The sequence below is a fragment of the Neocloeon triangulifer genome, unplaced genomic scaffold (assembly GCF_031216515.1).
Source record: "Neocloeon triangulifer isolate White Clay Creek 2 clone unplaced genomic scaffold, ASM3121651v1 ptg000015l, whole genome shotgun sequence".
Taxonomy (NCBI): domain Eukaryota; kingdom Metazoa; phylum Arthropoda; class Insecta; order Ephemeroptera; family Baetidae; genus Neocloeon; species Neocloeon triangulifer.
The window spans coordinates 3,251,541-3,269,389 of NW_026775557.1; the positions used below are offsets into that span (position 1 = coordinate 3,251,541).

The window sequence follows — 17,849 nt, forward strand, 5'->3', positions numbered from 1 at the left end:
GCTGGGAATCACGGCGCGACTTTTATTGCCGCAAACAGAGAAAATAATAATAACATTGCACCGCCGAGGCAGACAGGCCGCGACTCGCTCACACACACGGCGAGCATCAACATTTTTTATAGTTCTGCATCGAAATTGCTGCGGCTTGCTTTCCATCTCATTTCCGCCTCACACGGCAATATGTGAACTCTTTCGAGGTTGAAAGGAAATTAGCAAGCCCTTCTTTTTTCAATGTTCCATCTAAAATATCCGGTTAGAATTAAAAATTAGTAGTAATATTAAGTAGATATTTAAAAAAAAGTGTAATTGAGAATTATGAGCATTCATTACAATAAAATTACTAACGAAATTGATAAAGTAATAACCAGTTTTTTCCAATTCAGAATTGGAACGGTAATTAATTTATTCAAACAAATTTAAAAAAAAAATGAAATCTTGATATAAACGAGTAATTCAATTATTTTAATATAACGTGCAATAAATGATTGAGAACATTGCGAAAAATCCTGAGGAATAGACATCTCATGCAACATTTAACATTTTTACAATTCTTCAGAACAAATCAAGGTTGGAAATGTTGCCGATTACGCAAAGGTAAAAGGCCTGTACTCAATTTTCACGCTAAATTCAGAAGCTAGTCTGGCTGGCGGGCATCAGGCTTAATATTGGCGAGTGTATTTTGTGATCGCACACACGCGGCTGACTACGAAATTCATTAATTTATCCCAGCAGGACACGCAAGCTGGCAATAAAAGAGCCGAAAGTTTTTCATGTTTTTCAATAATTTTGCTGCTGCTGCTGCTGCTGCTGCGCAATTACAAAACACACACTCGAAATCCACACACGCCGACAGAAGAAACAGTTATGCAACACCATTTTACCCGCGCCTGGGATATTATTATTGTTATTATAATCGCGGCTAGTTTTTTTTTTTAAGTAGCAGCAGTTTCTCTACACGCGAATTATTCTCACAGCTCGTTTGCATTATGATCGAGTACCGAGGAATGCGATTTCACGAGTGTGCTGCTTTATTATCGAGAGAATATATTTATAAGTCGTGCTGGCGCAAAGTGGCGCGCATATTGGCCGAGAAAGAAAGAGAGAGCCACCTGCATGTGTATTCTTTGATGCAAATTTTTACCGTACATATTCAAACGCGCGCAGAGAAGAGGCGAATTGTTACATTTCATGATGAGTCCGCCAATTGCTAGTGCGTGTGAATCCCCGGTGTTTGCCACCGTTTGCCATTTAACGGCACACGTTTTAATTCAGCATTAAATTCTGTCCCGAACTGCACTTTTCATATTTACAGCTAACTTTGCTTGTGGATTGTAATGACAGCGACGATGATTTTCAGGTTTTATTCAATTAGCCAAATTGCTTAAAGGGAAATGCAATTTTTGCGGGATTCCTTTCATTCCATTGAGAGTATTCATTAACTTCAATCAAAATTGAAATGTTGAGTTAATTAAAATATGTATTAAGCTAAGTAACTTCCAAAATATCACTGATAAATTTGAAACCAAAGCAGATTTTTCTACAGCATTACAAATTTCAGTATAAATGAACAATATATTTTTCAAATAATAATAATTCAGAAAGAAATTTGTAAAAAAAAAGTATGAAAATAATATAAAATTTATTAAATTTTTTACAAAAATTTTACATTTTGAAAAGATCAGCAAATTTTTGCTAGAATTAAATTGAATTGTTGGATTTTAAAACGAAAAAGTAACACCATGAGCAAGATATTACTATTTCTAAAATTTCAGTGATAAAGAAGACCCAATTTGATGCTGTGAGCATTGTTTGGCACATTTTCTAATCTTTTCAATATCATTTAGGTTTTGAAAATTTACTTTGAGGGTAGTTTTTAAATAAAGGATTTCAAAATATTCTTTTCAGCTTTTTTCCCAGAAACCTTCTAAAATATATATTTAAATATATTTTTTTACTCCTAGGGTGATTTTAATGCAGGAGAACGATCTGTTCTTATGTTGGCGATAAAATCTGGAGGGAAATGAGCCTGGCGATGCTCCGCTCATGCCCCATTGGAAGTGGCTGCTGCTTCAAAAGGCATTTTCTCGGAAGATATGCGGAGCACAATAAATCAACCCGGCGTCCGTCGTTTCTCGTCCGAGGCACGGACAGTGATGCGAGATGATTATTTCTTGGTGCATTATTATTATTACACGCAACGCAGACCAGTTTTCCATCACCATCAGCTCGCCTGCGTCTCATTAATAACGCTCGGTCGGCCGGCTTTCATTAGGCGGCGATTATTAATCGAAAGAGGCATCCGAGAAGAAGGAAGGCAGGGCACACACCAGACACACACACACACGTGAAAAGGAAGATATTTCTCAGTGACCTACAATGCGGAGAGACTAAGGTGACCTTGGCTGGACCAGACTCATCTCTGGCAACGATCAGGATCTACTTCGTCACTCTTGCGATAGAGCCGGATTTTTCTATACAAAATATCACAATGGCAGCTTAAGTCGTCTTAAAATTCCTCATCTCAAATTCAAATGAGATAATTTTAGTCTGCCTCAGGTTGAAAAGGTCAAAAAACACAAAATTAAACTTATTTATAGAAAATTATGTTAATTAATTCAGATCTCTTTCCTGGAAAAATTAAATATTTACTCTAAGGAAAAATTATTATATATCTTTTTAAATAGACTTCCTTGATTTGATATTAAGTAAAAACGATGGTTTATAAAAATGCATAACATTAAATTATTATGAAAAATCTAGAATGGTTTTGTGGGAATATTGATAATTGTAAATTTTAAAATTTGGCTTTACTTCATAACAAATGAAAAAAATATTTTAACCCTTTTCAAATGGCCCTTTGATTCGTCAAGTGTGTTTATAGAGGTGTCGACTGGAATAAGATCGGTGGTATGATGGGTTCAACAACACTGGGCAGCAGATTATTTACCTCTCAGCATAAATGTATAATTTCGCCGCGTTAATTGAGCAGTCTGTTCTCCCCGCCGAGTGCAAGTGAACGTTTTCAATAATAATCGCGACCATCGCGCAGAGCAGCATTATTTTTATTTTCCTCGAAAAGCTGCAATAAACGAAAAGGGGCGGCTGCAGAGGGGGTGATTAGCATAAATCAGCAGATCCGAGCATGAGAATTACATAACGGATTGAGAGCTCTTTTTACAATCGCGCCTCGGAGAAAATGAATTCCAGCTGCCGCGCTCTCCTTTTATTGGTGCGCATCTCGCGCTGGCTCGGAAGGCCCGCGGCTAATTAGGCCCGATTTGATTAGCCTGCTCTGCCTGATGATTTATCGGCGAGACTGAAAATTTCGTAATTAGCCCGGCCGGCACCAACGTGACCGAGATGCAAAGCACAATTGGTTAGGAAAACATACAGTCGCATGCAGACAATTTGTGGAACTGATTAGAAGCTCCTCCGTCTCGCGATGATAATGAGCAGCGCGAATTCGACAAACACGACCGGCACAAATAACATGCACTTGATAATCCACGGTGAGAAAGAACGTGCCAGAGAACTGCATTTGCATTTCTGCCATAGTGCAAAACACAGACCTGTGAAAGATTTTCTCGGAATCGTGTGCATAAATTTGAATTTTATGCCTCGTCCTGAAGTCAGCTCTCGCAATCACAAATAACATTAGTTTTGAATGTTGTAATTTTTCTGAATTTAAATATTTAACTTGTTAAATACTTTCTAAATATGTGACTTTTATTAAAAAATATTGATTTTAATAATTATTTAAGATATATCAGAATTTTTATGAATATTGGAAACATGTTGAGAAGAAATGATGAAATAAAAGACAACTTTGGACATGACAAAACCCAAAGTTTTTAAAATCGCCTTTAGGGGTCAATTGTCCTTTTATTTTTTCATTTTTCTTTTCAATTTTTTTATGAAATCCGCCTGGAGAGTTAGAATTCAATTCTAAATTTTTATCTCTAAAATAAAATGCAAAAATACCATTTAAAATAATTAGTAAACCCGGAAGTCTCTCTCCAGCAAATAATTTCCGTTAAAAGATAGCGTAATTTTTTTTGGCGCTCGGCCAAGATGTTCGCGGTCTGGTCCGTCGACGGCTTTGCCTTAATTAGCGACAAACTTTTCTTCTGCTCGGGCGGTGCCTGGCGCGCAAAAGAAATAGAAAGAGGTAGCCTGCGAGTAACTGCACATGAAAAGAGCACTTATCCCGGCGCTAATCCAGCGCGTGTAATATTTATTTATATATGAAATGTGCCGGCAGCGGATATTTAATCAAAACCAGTTTGAAAAATGTTCCCGCTGCGACACTTCTTTCTCCCTAACTGTAATTTCGCGCGCGGCCAAAAGCGACGCCGGCCCATTAATCCACTCCCGCGGATAGCCCATATGAATTTCTCTCCAAACATTTACCACTTTGACGACCCCGAATTTGTTATTCAGTTTTTGCCAGAATTTATTATAGAGTTAATTTAAATGAAAAATTATGTCTGAAGTGCAGGTGGAATGTCGCCTCGGTTTGATTTCACCGGCGCGGCGCCGCGAGCATTCCAGCCAATGTGTCACACACTTGGCATAATTCATTTATTTGAAGCGCAGCAACGATGTGTACTTTATTTATAGGCACTCCCTTTGTGGAAGAAAGTTCTTGCAAGCCTTTCAAAGCTGCCGGCTATATCGTTTGCATTGCTTTGTAATTTTATGGCAATTATGTCAATGGTATTAAACTTAAAATAAATTTACTTATAATCAAATCAATCCAAAATTCTAGGATAAAACTATAATAGATGACAATATAGAATTGTTTAATATAATTTAAGAAAATATTGACTGCCACTCACAAATTAATTTAAATCGTTAATGGACATTTTTTGCAAAATTAATTTTTAGATAAAAATTCAAAATTAGCTAAAATAGTTTTAAAAAAATTTTTTTATTTGTATCTTATTTTCATGTATATTCATTTAAGCATAGTACAAAAAAAATATATTAATATATTAAATCTTTATAAATTGAAACTTGACAAGTTTGTTTGATTAAATTTTTTACTATTCTTACAGTTTCCTTTTATATATTTTCATGCAAACCGTGCAGATTTTTGTATATTTATATCGTAATATCATTTCCTCAAAATTTTTGCAAGTGATCATTAGGAGTCATTTGTTTGCTCTGAAACATTTTTGAGCAAGATACCCACTTGTGTATCATAAAGTCCTGCGCACGCTGACAGCTTGCAAAACAAAGCAAGCAAATTTGTTGCACGCTGCAAAACAATGGTCCGGGCGGAGGAGAGGCTATCGCAATATATTCTTCCAATCTGCGCCGAAATTGGATGAAGAATTGCTTTTTGCCGGCGAAGGTCAAATCAAACAATAATCTCTGCGCCGAGCGTTCAACTCGCCGCCATAAATCACTTTCTCGTTGAAATAAAAGAGGCACTTTTTGTCTTAAGGAGCAAAATGTAAAAAAAAACGTGTGCATCTCATTGAAGCATCGCGGCCGATTAGAAAGTAATTCGTCTCATCTTTGACAGAGACGATCGTGGTGCCCGATTTTTTACACTTTCTCGGGGAAAAGTTCTTCAGAGGGAATTAAGGAGCAGCTTCCTTGTGTATATCAAAAGTCAAAAGCCGGTCAGTTCAACGGCTCCTTGGCAAAAACAAACAGCCGAGGCGGAAATGATTCGATGATATTAGTAATTTTCGGCCAAAAACAGCTCATGCTGTTACAAAGTGGAGTTTCATCATGGCCATATGCGGTTGGAAATCCGTTAGCCAATTTTTTTTTTGCCCGGCACCGAATGAGCGAGCAAGTGCTCTGATTCAGGGTCGCCGCAGGAAGATGCTCCTCTAATGCCAGTTTTTCATCCGCGCGCCCAACGCAAACAAGCAAAAACGTTTGTACGTGAACATTATTACATACTTATGTGTCCGAGAAGTTATTTGCCGAGAGAAATTACGCCTGTTGCCGGCGTGTGTTATTACGTTTATTGCCCAAGCATTATTATTTTCTATATGGCCATTTTCGCCTCCGATGTGCATTACGTCGTGCATAATTTTGCCCAAAATTGGAATGCTGAAGAAAGCGACGGGCTCATCATGCAGCGAGGACTCAATGGTCAAAAAGTGGCCACCACAAGAATTCACGCTGGCATGTTTTCCTTTAAGTGTAATCAATTTTAAGATACATGTCTTCCACTAGTTCAAGAAATCTTGAATTTGGTTGTCATCGAACAATAAATGTGAAATTTTGTTAATATATATATGAAATTTCTAATATCATTCACGTGGCAGAAGATAATTTTTTGTTAAATTTCATTCACTACAACTTACAATCAGCGACTATAAATAATTATTTATAAATATTATATAAGCTGACAAATAAAATTGAGTGTTTAAATGTAAGAAAAAATAGTAAAATTATTAATTGTTTAATTAAAAAATTAAAAAAAAAACCAATTGATATTTATTTAAACATATTAATATATTATATTTATATAATATTAGTGTTCATTGCTTTAAATTGTATTAAAGAATTTTATATTTTAATATTTTATGTTTCATACATACAATTTTAAATTTCTCAGCGCAATTTCGGCCGCCGTTTGCAAGAGAACAGTCGAGAGCACGCACTGGCGGTCACCCATGCGTCAAATATTGTTCTTATCGCAATGCCACCGCTCAGTTTCTGCACGTTTTATTTCATTACTGCATCATTTTCAAGCCCAAGGCTGCCATTTTCTCTCGCGAAAATGTTTATTTCTCAGCAACACACAAAATTATGCGCAGAGTCAACTTTTGTTTGTCGCTTGTAAAGTGGTGGACATTTTTCTTCGCTTATTCACATGCGAGTGAACAACGTCTGGCGGGGCGAAAGGGTTCAGCGCACACCAGACGGATGTGCTTAAGGCAGGTGGTCGTTCAATGGACGGATCAAAGGTTTTAATTTTGGTTTCGACGCAACCCACCGTGGAGGTCTGTCAAATAATGTGAGATGGATGTAAAATAGAAACTAGAGAGAGAGAGACTCTCTTTCGAAACAAGTGCGGCTTTTATCATTTAATTCTTGGCATTATCCAAGTTGACCGAGAAATCCAATATTGCTTAATGGTGTGGCTGGCTTAGCACGCCGTTTTGAAATAAGAACAGAACACCGCTGCAAGCAGACGAGCGATTTTTATTATTATGAGGAAAGTGCACGGCGGTAAATCGTCAATGAATTTTATTCTACACTCAACGTTAAATTTTAAATGCACACAGGAGACGTTTTAAATTTGAATCTATGCTGCAAGGCCATTAGCAATCCATTGATATATAAGAGAAAAAAATTCAGCACCACTTAAGGAACAATTAAACGGCCGAGGAATTTTCTTGTACTAAGATGGCGTATTTTTTTCTCTTTCCAAAAGACAATGCCCGCGTATTACTCAACTCGATTCTCGTGCTGATGGCATTTTCAAGAATAGAACTTAAAGACGCACGGCGTGAGAAAACTCCCATTGTTGCTGCAGGAAAATAAATGCTTCTCTTACGCACACGGTCGTTCATCTCAAACTCAACCCAGGCTTAAAATTCAAGTAAAATTAGTTCCAATATTATTCCAGAGCGGTTGCGGTTTGATAATAATTGCATCGATCCAGAATCATATTTAATTGAAACTGTAATTGCTCGCGAGAGAAGCTCAACACGACGCCGCGAGTTACTTAATTTAACTGTAAAAATTAGCACGAGTTGTATAGAAAGTGCATAATATGTGTATTAGTCTGCCCAGCTTGTGCGAGTTTATTAAATTACAAGCTTGTGAGGAAAATTAAATTTCTTTCCCCCAAGAGAATAACACCGCGGTCGCCAAATTCGAAATGAGAGAAAATCGCGTTTTCTATATGCACAGCACGGCATGGGAAATGAAGAAATTGCAGTTTCCCTCTTTCATAAAAACGAGTCTATGCACTTGTTGAGCAAGTACACCTGTTTTATAATGCTAGGCATTTCCTATATTTCCAGCATCAACCGTCGAAATTTCTCTTTTGCGTGTCTCTCTCTGTAAGAAAAAGAGTTTTTAACCTTTATGTTTTCGGGAAAGAGCCGTTGCTGCAAGAAATTGACGTGTTTTGGTTTTCACCGCACTAATACGTGATGACATTATTTTCACGAACGACCGCCTCCGTGTCCAAAAAAAGGATACGCAGCAGCCGGTCAAGGCGGCGTGTTAATTGCTTTTCGTGATGCGAGTTGACGGACGAAAGTTTCACCTAATCCGTTTTCCAGGTAGGCGGAAAGAAATTAAACAGAGGATTTGAGATTGTATCGATATGAGAGAATAAAATGTCACTATGCGAGGTTAATTGGACTTTCGACTAAACGAGCGGTGATTCTTTTAATGCGAAACTTTCCTTGCAACGGAATCTCTTTGTTTGCTTTTGAGCTGCGGCGCCGTGCAATTAAATTTTCGTTAACCCAATTTGTCCGATTTTCAGGTTGAGCAACTCGGCTCGGCAATACTTGGCAACACGAGTAGACAATTTGGAAGTTTTTAAAGTGACCCTGAAAGAAAATAATCTGCTTGTATATTGAGATGTTAACTTAATTTAAGGTGTTCCTTTGACGCTTCTCCTCTTGGAAAACGGCCAAATTTGCGTGAATTTACGCTAGAGGCTGCAAAGTACCTACTTATCTTACTTATACCAACGAAAAGCCTGCTAAAAACATCGAATGCCGCTTTTTTGTCTGGAGTGAATTTTTTTTCCAAAGCATATATATTGTGCTGGCGACAGATTTATTCCTCGTGATAGAGCAAAACGTTATTTCATGTTGCAGCTGAAAATGCGGAGCAAAACAATTGAAACGTGCAGTCTGCGGGCGCGCAATAATCTCGGACGGATCGCAAAACAAAACTGTGTATATGTCTTTCTTTCTTTATTGTGTCGTCCGGTGACTCACACCCTGCCCTCGAGACAAAGGGACACACAAGCTTTAATACTGGAGATTTCAACGCTCTGCAACCATGGGCTCGGGGACGTCAGACGGCAATTAATTTATTTCTTTATTGTTGCTCAACAATAAAATAAAATATGCCCAACAAAATTTTAAACTAGAATTATAAATCAAATCTTTTCTTTAAATTTTAATGTCCTTTCATTTCTTTTTCTCTGAAATTAATTAAAAGGAAAATTATGAATTTATAAGCATTGTAAACAAGGTTATAAAAGTTTTATACTGTATAAAAAATACACATCTTATTTTGAAGAAAGGGATTAATTTATTAAAAAATATTTTATTTTCATGTTTTGAATTATTTTATTTGTATTTTTTTGTGATCATTTTTTAATTCCAAATCTTCAAATAAATTCATAATATATAATTTTATTTTAAATTCTTCAACTTTTATTTAATTATCTTGATTTGCTAATTATTATATTTATTAATTAATAAATTAATTCTCAAAGAATTAGAGATCTTAAAGTTCATGAGAAATATTGTTTGATAGGTTACATAGATGTTTCATACAAAAACAAACAAATTGAATTGAAATAAACCTAGCAGGAAAATAAAAAAATGTTTAAATGGTTTAATTTTAATAAATTATTACTATTATTTGTATGGTTGAATGCATTGTATTATTAAACTAAAGAAAATGACAAAAACAAATACAACAGCTATAATATATGTCCATATAAGTCTCATTATAAATATAACAAAATAATATAATTTTATTCTATTTTTAACTCTTTTTAGAATGAATTTATGATTGAGGGGGTTGATTATTGTGTTTAAATTAAAAATCGACTTTTCCTCGATGGGAAAGTTGTTTATTGTTTCAAAGAAAAAACATTATAATTATTATCATCTTGTTTTGAGTTTCGACTGGTTTTTTTATGAAGCAATAAACGACTAAAAAAACACAAAGGAAAAGCATATTTCAAATTCAACCAACATGAATTTTTGACTCCATTCCAAAAATGTTTGAAGCTTTTTATCTTTGATTTCTGTAAAATTTCATGCCAGCAATTTGCCGAGAAAAGTAACTGTTCCACATACACATCTCGATGGTTTAACTGTTTAGAAGTTGGCTGCACGAAACTTTAGAAATCGCGCAATTCGCACATTTGCCGGAGGTGCGAGGCTCGTGACACCTTTCTATAGCACACGTCGTCTCGGCAAACATTACCCGCATCACTCATGCAGGTGGACAGACAATTATGACTGAAAAAAGAAAAAATATTCTTTCGCTCCATACCTTGTGGTTGGCTCTGTTTTGGGCACGCAGAACCGCCGCCTGTGCCATCCTGAAGCACTGCTTTGATTGTAATAAAATCCCGAAAAAAAAAAAATTAAACTCCAATCGTATTCAAGCGACGCACATTTAACCGGACACGAGAGGTCGAATGTTCCATCCGCCGACCGACTTTCTATGTGAAGCTGCACACTGTGTCGATTGCTCAGGTTGCATGCATAAACTGAGCGGCGCGACCTGAGCTCGGCGGCGGCTCCACACTCCGATGACTCTCTCTCTCCCTCTTGCTTTAGGTGGAAGGGGCACCACAAGTCTAAGTCTCTCGGGCTAATTAAACTAACAAACGAACCGCGAGAGTCACTCTTTGATCGACATCTCTGGCTGGTGTCACGACAACGACAGAGACAATGGACACTTAAAACCCAAAGGTGCTTGACACTGAGCTGGCCAAGTGTGAAGAAAGAAAAATTTACCAGAGCTTTGCAACATTTTACTTCCTTATACAGAAAATTTTCTAATTTAATTTTTACATTTAAGTGTTTCAGAGTTTAAGGTTTTTAATTTAAATTGAACTATAAGATAAATTGATTAGAATTCTCTATAATTATTGAAAATCAAAAATATGTTTGCAATATTGATATGTTTTTTGTCGTATTTTAACCGGCAATATTGACACAAAATAATTTTTTTTGTGACAATCATATAATGCACCACTAAGCCCGTATGGGAAAAGAGAAAACGTGACTTTATAAAATGTTCTTAAAATTTATAAATTGTTTAAATATTAATTCTAAGCTTTAAAGTTTTAAATTAATTAAAAATTTAATTGTACATAATTTAATTTCATTTGCATTATTTTAAATATTGAAAAATTGTACTTTGAAGAGGTGTTTTCAATAAACTATAATAATTACAATTTGATCAAATCTTTGAATGATCAAAAGAAAACTTAGCTCTTTTTCTAGTTTTACTTAAAATTTAATTATTAATTATAATATTTGGAAATTTAATTACGTTAAAATAATTTTGCTAATTTTCAATAACATAAATAAAAAAAAATTAAATATAAATCAACGCGGCTAGTAACAAAATTTGGGTCCAAGAGTTGTTTCTATATTTATTTATGTGTCAAAATGCATTCCTATTGGCCCGTTTGTTGAGACGATTGAGAGGCGATAAAAGCAATTATACTAGAACTAGATCAGCGGCGCCTTTTAAAGCGATATCGAACCCACGCAAAACTATTTTAAATTACGATCGGTATGCATAAAAATTCCCACAAGGTCGACCGCCCGAATTATTATCTTGTTTTGAATATTCATATTTTAAACGAAGCTTGATTGATTGCGGCGATCACGATTAGATGTTGGAAATTTAACACGTTCCAAGTGATAAATCAACCACTATGCATACACACACACACGCTGCCATAATAAAACTTCCCGGCGTGGCAAATCGGGCAGGAAGAATAACGAGTGCGCGCGGCGGACGAAATCACACACCGTGATATTTACTCCTTGGAAGAAATTCGTATCGCTTGGAAGAAAATTGTGCGGAGGGAGGCACCGTGATCAAAATAACTAACACTGCAGCTTGCTGGCTATAAATGATTCAAGACCGTGGATAATAATTTCAAATTTATTGCAGAGATAACAAGATGCTGCATAAATTATTTATTTGCATACAATATATGCAAAGACGGACAATCACCGTTTATTATTACTTCCAGCCATAGAATGAGATAATTTTATGATAATGCATTCATCCTACTTTCGTACAAAGCTTTCCATGATGAATCAATATGGAATGCTGACCGAATAAAAAAAAACGTATTATTAAATTTTCATTGTAATTAAATAACTTTGAATGGAATTTTTAAAGGTGCGTGTGGAAACCAGAAGTATTATTATTTAATTCGTGCAAACTTGGAGTCGTAAATTTCGAGACCAAAAAATATGTGAGTTTCGTAATCTCAGGCACCAGTCGTGCGGCTGCTGCGGTCGTAAAATCGAGAAATCTACGCTCTGCCGACCTATAACTAATAATGAATTTCGGTGCGTTAGAGGAGTATTCAAAGCAGGAAGTAGGCTAATTGTCTCCCGCAAACTATTTGGTTCCACAGATCGGGGAATTTGACCTCAAAATTTGTGCGCCCCGAGCGATTGAAAGGTTGAATTAATCCTCAGTTTCTCGGCTCCTCGGCAAGGTGGCGCACCGCGGCGGTTATCCAACTTTTTGTTCTCCAATCGTGGCTGTCGCGAGCTCCCGCGGCGAAGACGACGGATGCGCGACAAAGAGTTGGCAAGATTTCGTTTGTGTTTATTTTTTATTGTCTTCTTATCGACAGGCGGCAAAATATTTGCTTTGATAAAAGAAGAGCGAGAAAACTGGCTGGCCGTGACAGCTATTGTTGGATTAAAACTCAAAGTTCGCCAAATTATATTGATATACATAACATGAGATCAACGGAGTATTATGACACAAGGGGATTATAGAATCTTATCGCAGGAAGGTCGATTTTTAATCATAAATCAAATAAAAAAAAATCGCTTAAAATAAAGCGTTAGAGGAATTTAATAAAATATTGAACAGATTTTTTGACTTTGTATGAACCTGAAAATAAAATAATTTAACTTCTTTTGACCTTAGCCACGAAAGGTACGCTCATGCACACACATTTCTATCCTAAAGTTGTTACGTAATACGAAAAATCAATTTTAATTTTATTTTCTAATGAGAAAAACGTAATAATAATACAAATATGCTGCATTTTAATTATTTCTTATTATTTTGTTGTGTACCTTTCAAAGAATTAGTTCACGTACAAATTTTTGCCAAAATAATAAATTACGGTTGAAACATACAAAGCAGATTATTATTTTTGGGAAGAAACAATACTCGCAGCTCAATAAACAAAAACCCCACACGGACAAAAATTTTTACCTACTGAACTCGGAAAGGTCTCGTTTTTTACGAGTCTCTGTTACATTTTCTGATTTGCTAAAATAATGTTTCCGACCCGAAGTGGGAAAAAAGCTATTGGAAGATGCTTCCAAGCAACTCGGAGAGAAACGTTTTTTCTGATCTAGCTCGGAAATATTTTCTGATAGCAAATAAGAAAAGAGGTATTCTTTCTGACTTGGCTCAGAAAGTGCATCTTACCAACACATTGTAAAGTTCTTCCGAGTGTGGTTTGATAATATTACCATTATAGTAGGAAATATATTATTTGAAACCGTCAAAATTTGAAAAGAAGCATCTCTCAACGAACTTTTGGGCAGCAACAGTCCAACAGTGGCAGTTGTTCTCCGACTGTGAGTTAGAAAGGACGCTCTCGTCGTGGTTTGCTCAAATTTAAAAAGGTAATTTTAAATTTAAATTGGATCTAAAATTGATTTTAACACACATTTTCCAAACGCAGCATCAGGGGTACAGCAGTTAACAAAGAAGTTGAGAATCGGAATCGCGCTTGACAGATTTTGCTGGACTTTCGGCCGCTGAATTCTTTTTAAGGTGTGTATTCATTTCCTATTTTTTTATCTTCTTAGTGCAAAATTTTGTTTTAAAATTGAAACTAACGGTTTGATGATTATTTCGTATTGTTTTAGATTATTTGCGGAAACATATAAAACCAAATGGAACTGCGGGAATTCAGCAGATCAAGAAGCTATTCAGAAGTCAACGGTGAAGACGCGTGAAAAATGTTACACATCAAGAGGAAGCAGCATATAGTGAACAAACAAAGGCGCTGAAGATGTGTGTTGAGTACATTTTGATTTATTAAATTTTTTATTATTTCTATTTTTCTTGTATTCTAATGCACGCTGAGAATTGTTTCCAAATCTATCACAACACCACAATATGGAAATATTGATAATAATCATGTTTTAGTTGGACTTTGTCTATTTTATGTGAAATTTTGCCTGTATTAATTAATTTTGTGCTCTCGTTGTAATATATTATACGAAGTTTTAAAAATAAAAATTGTTATTTTACACTTATATATTTTTCTGTTTTTCAATGTATATCGCCCCTAATATACCTACAAGATATATTTATGCAAAGAAAATGTAGCAAACTAAAGTGGAAAGCAATGTACAAAATAGCTCTCCAGCAGCAGAGGAGAGGAGATAGGAAAGCCTTTCTGATCAACTCGGAAGGTTTCAAGTACCTGAGCATACTAGCTAGATCGTAAACCCCTTCTTGGCCAGTTTGGAAAGGTTTTCCGAGCTAGCTCAGAAATACACGCCGAGATTGCACTCAGAAGCCTCTTCCCAAATTTGTACTATGTTCCGTTTTAAAAGAGCAACTCAGAAAAACCTTCCGAGCAGTCGGAAGAAAATTTTCTCCGTGCATATCGTAAAAAGACTGATTTTAAATTTTGTCTTGTTAAAATAAAAAAGATACTTATTTATATCAAATTATTGCTCTTTTTATGCATCAACCAATTTCAGTGCAACCATTTTATTTATCACAGAAATTTTACAGAAAAAATTTTTCTGGCTTAAAAACCATTTTTAATATTTTAAGAATTTTCGCAGTTTCATTTGAAAATGCACAATTATTTAAAATTTTGTGTAGCAAATTGAAAACTGATATTGCTGATGCTGAGCAAATTATAGATGACTTTATGACTTTGAAAATTATCACGATAAATTGCGTGTTAACTGACGCAACAATGAATGATTTTCAAACATTGTGCAAAACGAAAAAAACACCCCTGCTTACTTTTTTATTGAGTACTGTAAAAAAATGATAAACTAGAGAATGTAAAAATTTGCGAGTTTACCTTGGAATACTACAGATTTATTGGCTGTTACTTTATTAATTTTATTATTGCAAAATATTAGAAAACACAAGTAGACCAATTATTCAGGCATTTATGCTCTATGCTACAAACTGCGCAGTTATAATGCAACAAAAATCTCGCATTGTTTGCAAGGAAATTGCTAAGCACGTATCTTTTTCATCATCATCGTCGTAATGCTAATGGTTGACTAACAGGCAACAAGAAAAGAAGATAGCAATAATTGCACCGCCACGACCGAGCGCGGCGCAAAAAATATATTGAATGACACACACGCGAGAAAGAGATAATTAACACACAAAGTGCGAATTGCTGTGTGCAAAAAAACTGATAAATATTTTCTCCTCATGGCATGCAAATTAATTTATCAAGTGAGAATTAATTAATTTTCAGTTGAGAGCGTAATTAAAGCGAAACTCGTTTTCGCACACAATTTCAATGATGCATGCACGTTGAAGTTTATCATTTTTGAAAGGTTCTCAGTTTCACTCGCAATAAGTGACCTACTGGGCGCCGCGAGAGCAGCCAGTAAAGTACACAACTGACCGATTTCGCCGCCACTTTAAGCGAAATTTGAACGTTCACTCACTGGCAAATTTAATAAAACGAGCCAGCCCAGCTGGCGGCCTGTAAGTGGTGCAAGCGGCAAATCAATAAATTATAACGAGATAATAAAAAACAGAGGTGCCAACTCATTATTCGTGCGCTCAGGTATGCGTAATTGAGTAAACGCGAGCAATAATTCTCTTATCTTCAACTGTTTGCCCGCTACGACGAACACAATCTGATTCACCGCAGCAGCTCAAATAGAGCGACAGAAGGAAACATCACATTCTGAGAGCCAAGTGACGCAAAAGGAAAATAACATTTTTTAATATTTTTTTGAGACAAATGGGAAAATTCCAATTGAGTAAAAATATGCAACAATTTATAATAAATTTATAAAAATGATCACACACAAGCATTTCTATTGGTGTTAAAAATTCAAGCTTAAATGGTAGGATTTTCTCAACAGGGGAGATGAATTCATTTATAGTTATATACATCAATAAACATCTTAAAACAATGGAGACATGAAGTTTATATCAATAATTAAATTATTAAACAAAAAATTTATGTTTTTTACAATAGAAGTTTTTACAATACAAATTTACACCAGTTGTAGTGAGTTAAAAAAAATTTATAAAAAAAAACTATAAATCATGCTAAAAAAACAATTTTGAAATTTAAAAATCTATTAATAAATAGATAAAAAAAATTATTAAATTTATTTAAATTATTATTTAAGTTTAAACATTTTAGAACTGTAATCACATAATTAATATATGAATTATATAGCTACTTGAAAATTTTATAACACTTGACATTTTTTTTAAAGAAAGGTTATTCATCACAACACTTCATGCCACAAAATTAGTTTTGTGAAATGCAATTCTTTGATTAGCAAAAAGGAATCTGCAAAAGCTTTTTCCTCCAAAAAATTCACGCCACTGTGAAAAAATCAATTTTAATCCTATACAAATGAAGTAATAAAGCTTCTACCAAAATGTAATGCCAAAGGAACGGATGATTTTTTGCACGCGAGATATAGGAACTCTGAATCAAACCGACGCCGGTGTGCTGCTGACTAATGTAAAATGTAATTTATAGCGTATGAAGCAATTGAAATTTTTAAACGCCGAGAGAGAGAAACAGATCCCATAATGGAATTGTGCACTAACCGTGCAGTGCTTGCGTAACTGTTGCCGATCGCGCCTTTATTTTTGTGAGATTGGTTGGAAAATCAATGAATAAGAGCTAGAAGCACCACCAGCTGCTGTGTTTATTATCTCGGCTCGCCCATTGCTCATCTCAGTAACTGGAAACAAAGAGTCAGCGTGCGATGAAAAGTAAGAGCAAATGAACTCGCAGCCTCTTTTTTGCGTCTGCACTCGCAGCATTTGATAGATTCGCCAGCAGTGACTTCCTACTTCAATAATGGACAGTGACTTGCAGAGGTAAAATATTAGCAGAGCAGCTCAACTGAAACTGCGATCCGTATATATACGAACTAAACCGTAATATCTTCCATTTTTTGCCACCTTCGGCAGACGTCGAGACGATTTTCCGCCAATTTATGCTTTTTGCCGTCCGCACTCATCGTGATTGGCCTTTATTGAATTTCATTGAATCAAGAGAAATAAAACAATGTGTTGTCGCGGCCGAATCAATATTCCACTCGCGTGAATTACACGTTTTTACAGAAGTTGACGTGTTACCTGACAAAAGCTGCAAGGTTTCTATTCCACCGTTCGATTCCGCCGTCGCATACTGGTTTTCAGTGAACGAACGCGTTAGCAAAATTGCATTTCCCTGTAACAGTACTGCCACCGGCCGTTTACACACCGTGCAGACTTATTACAGAGTCATTATGCAATTGAGCGAACGTACTTGCAGATCATATACAGGAGCCATAATTTCCCACTTCTATAAATATAAGTTATTAATTTATTATACGCGCGAGTTTGCTGATTTTTAAGAGGATAACTGTAACGAAAAGCAAACGGTGTGTTTGGATTGAAGGATTTTCAAGATCGACGAATATAATATAGTGCAATGCTCGGCGGTCTCGTGTTGCTGCAAATATAAAAAGTTCTCGTTCGCGTGGCGCACTCGAGTTCCCACGCCTTTATCGAACGAATCAGCTTTCCGGGTCTCGCTTCAAAATCAAGTCTGGAATGATATCATTTTCTGCACATTGACCTACGATTGGATGTGTTGCAAAAGTCTCGGTGACGAGTAAATTAAACTTAAAAAAAATGACAAAAAAGTA

General features: G+C 35.6%; 1 protein-coding gene across 3 annotated transcripts in view; it reads right to left on the reverse strand.

Moving 5' to 3' along the window:
* LOC132202483 (rhophilin-2) overlaps nucleotides 1-17,849 on the reverse strand; it is a 39,531-nt gene that overhangs the window by 10,093 nt on the left and 11,589 nt on the right. Inside the window, exon 1 of one of the 3 annotated variants that reach the window (XM_059629434.1) lies at nucleotides 10,234-10,459. The exons of the other annotated variants lie outside the window; for them this stretch is intronic. Within the exon in view, the coding sequence (XP_059485417.1) occupies nucleotides 10,234-10,281 (48 nt within the window). The 5' untranslated portion in view covers nucleotides 10,282-10,459. Of the gene's footprint in view, nucleotides 1-10,233; nucleotides 10,460-17,849 lie in introns of those variants that run through there. 3 annotated transcript variants of the gene reach the window in all.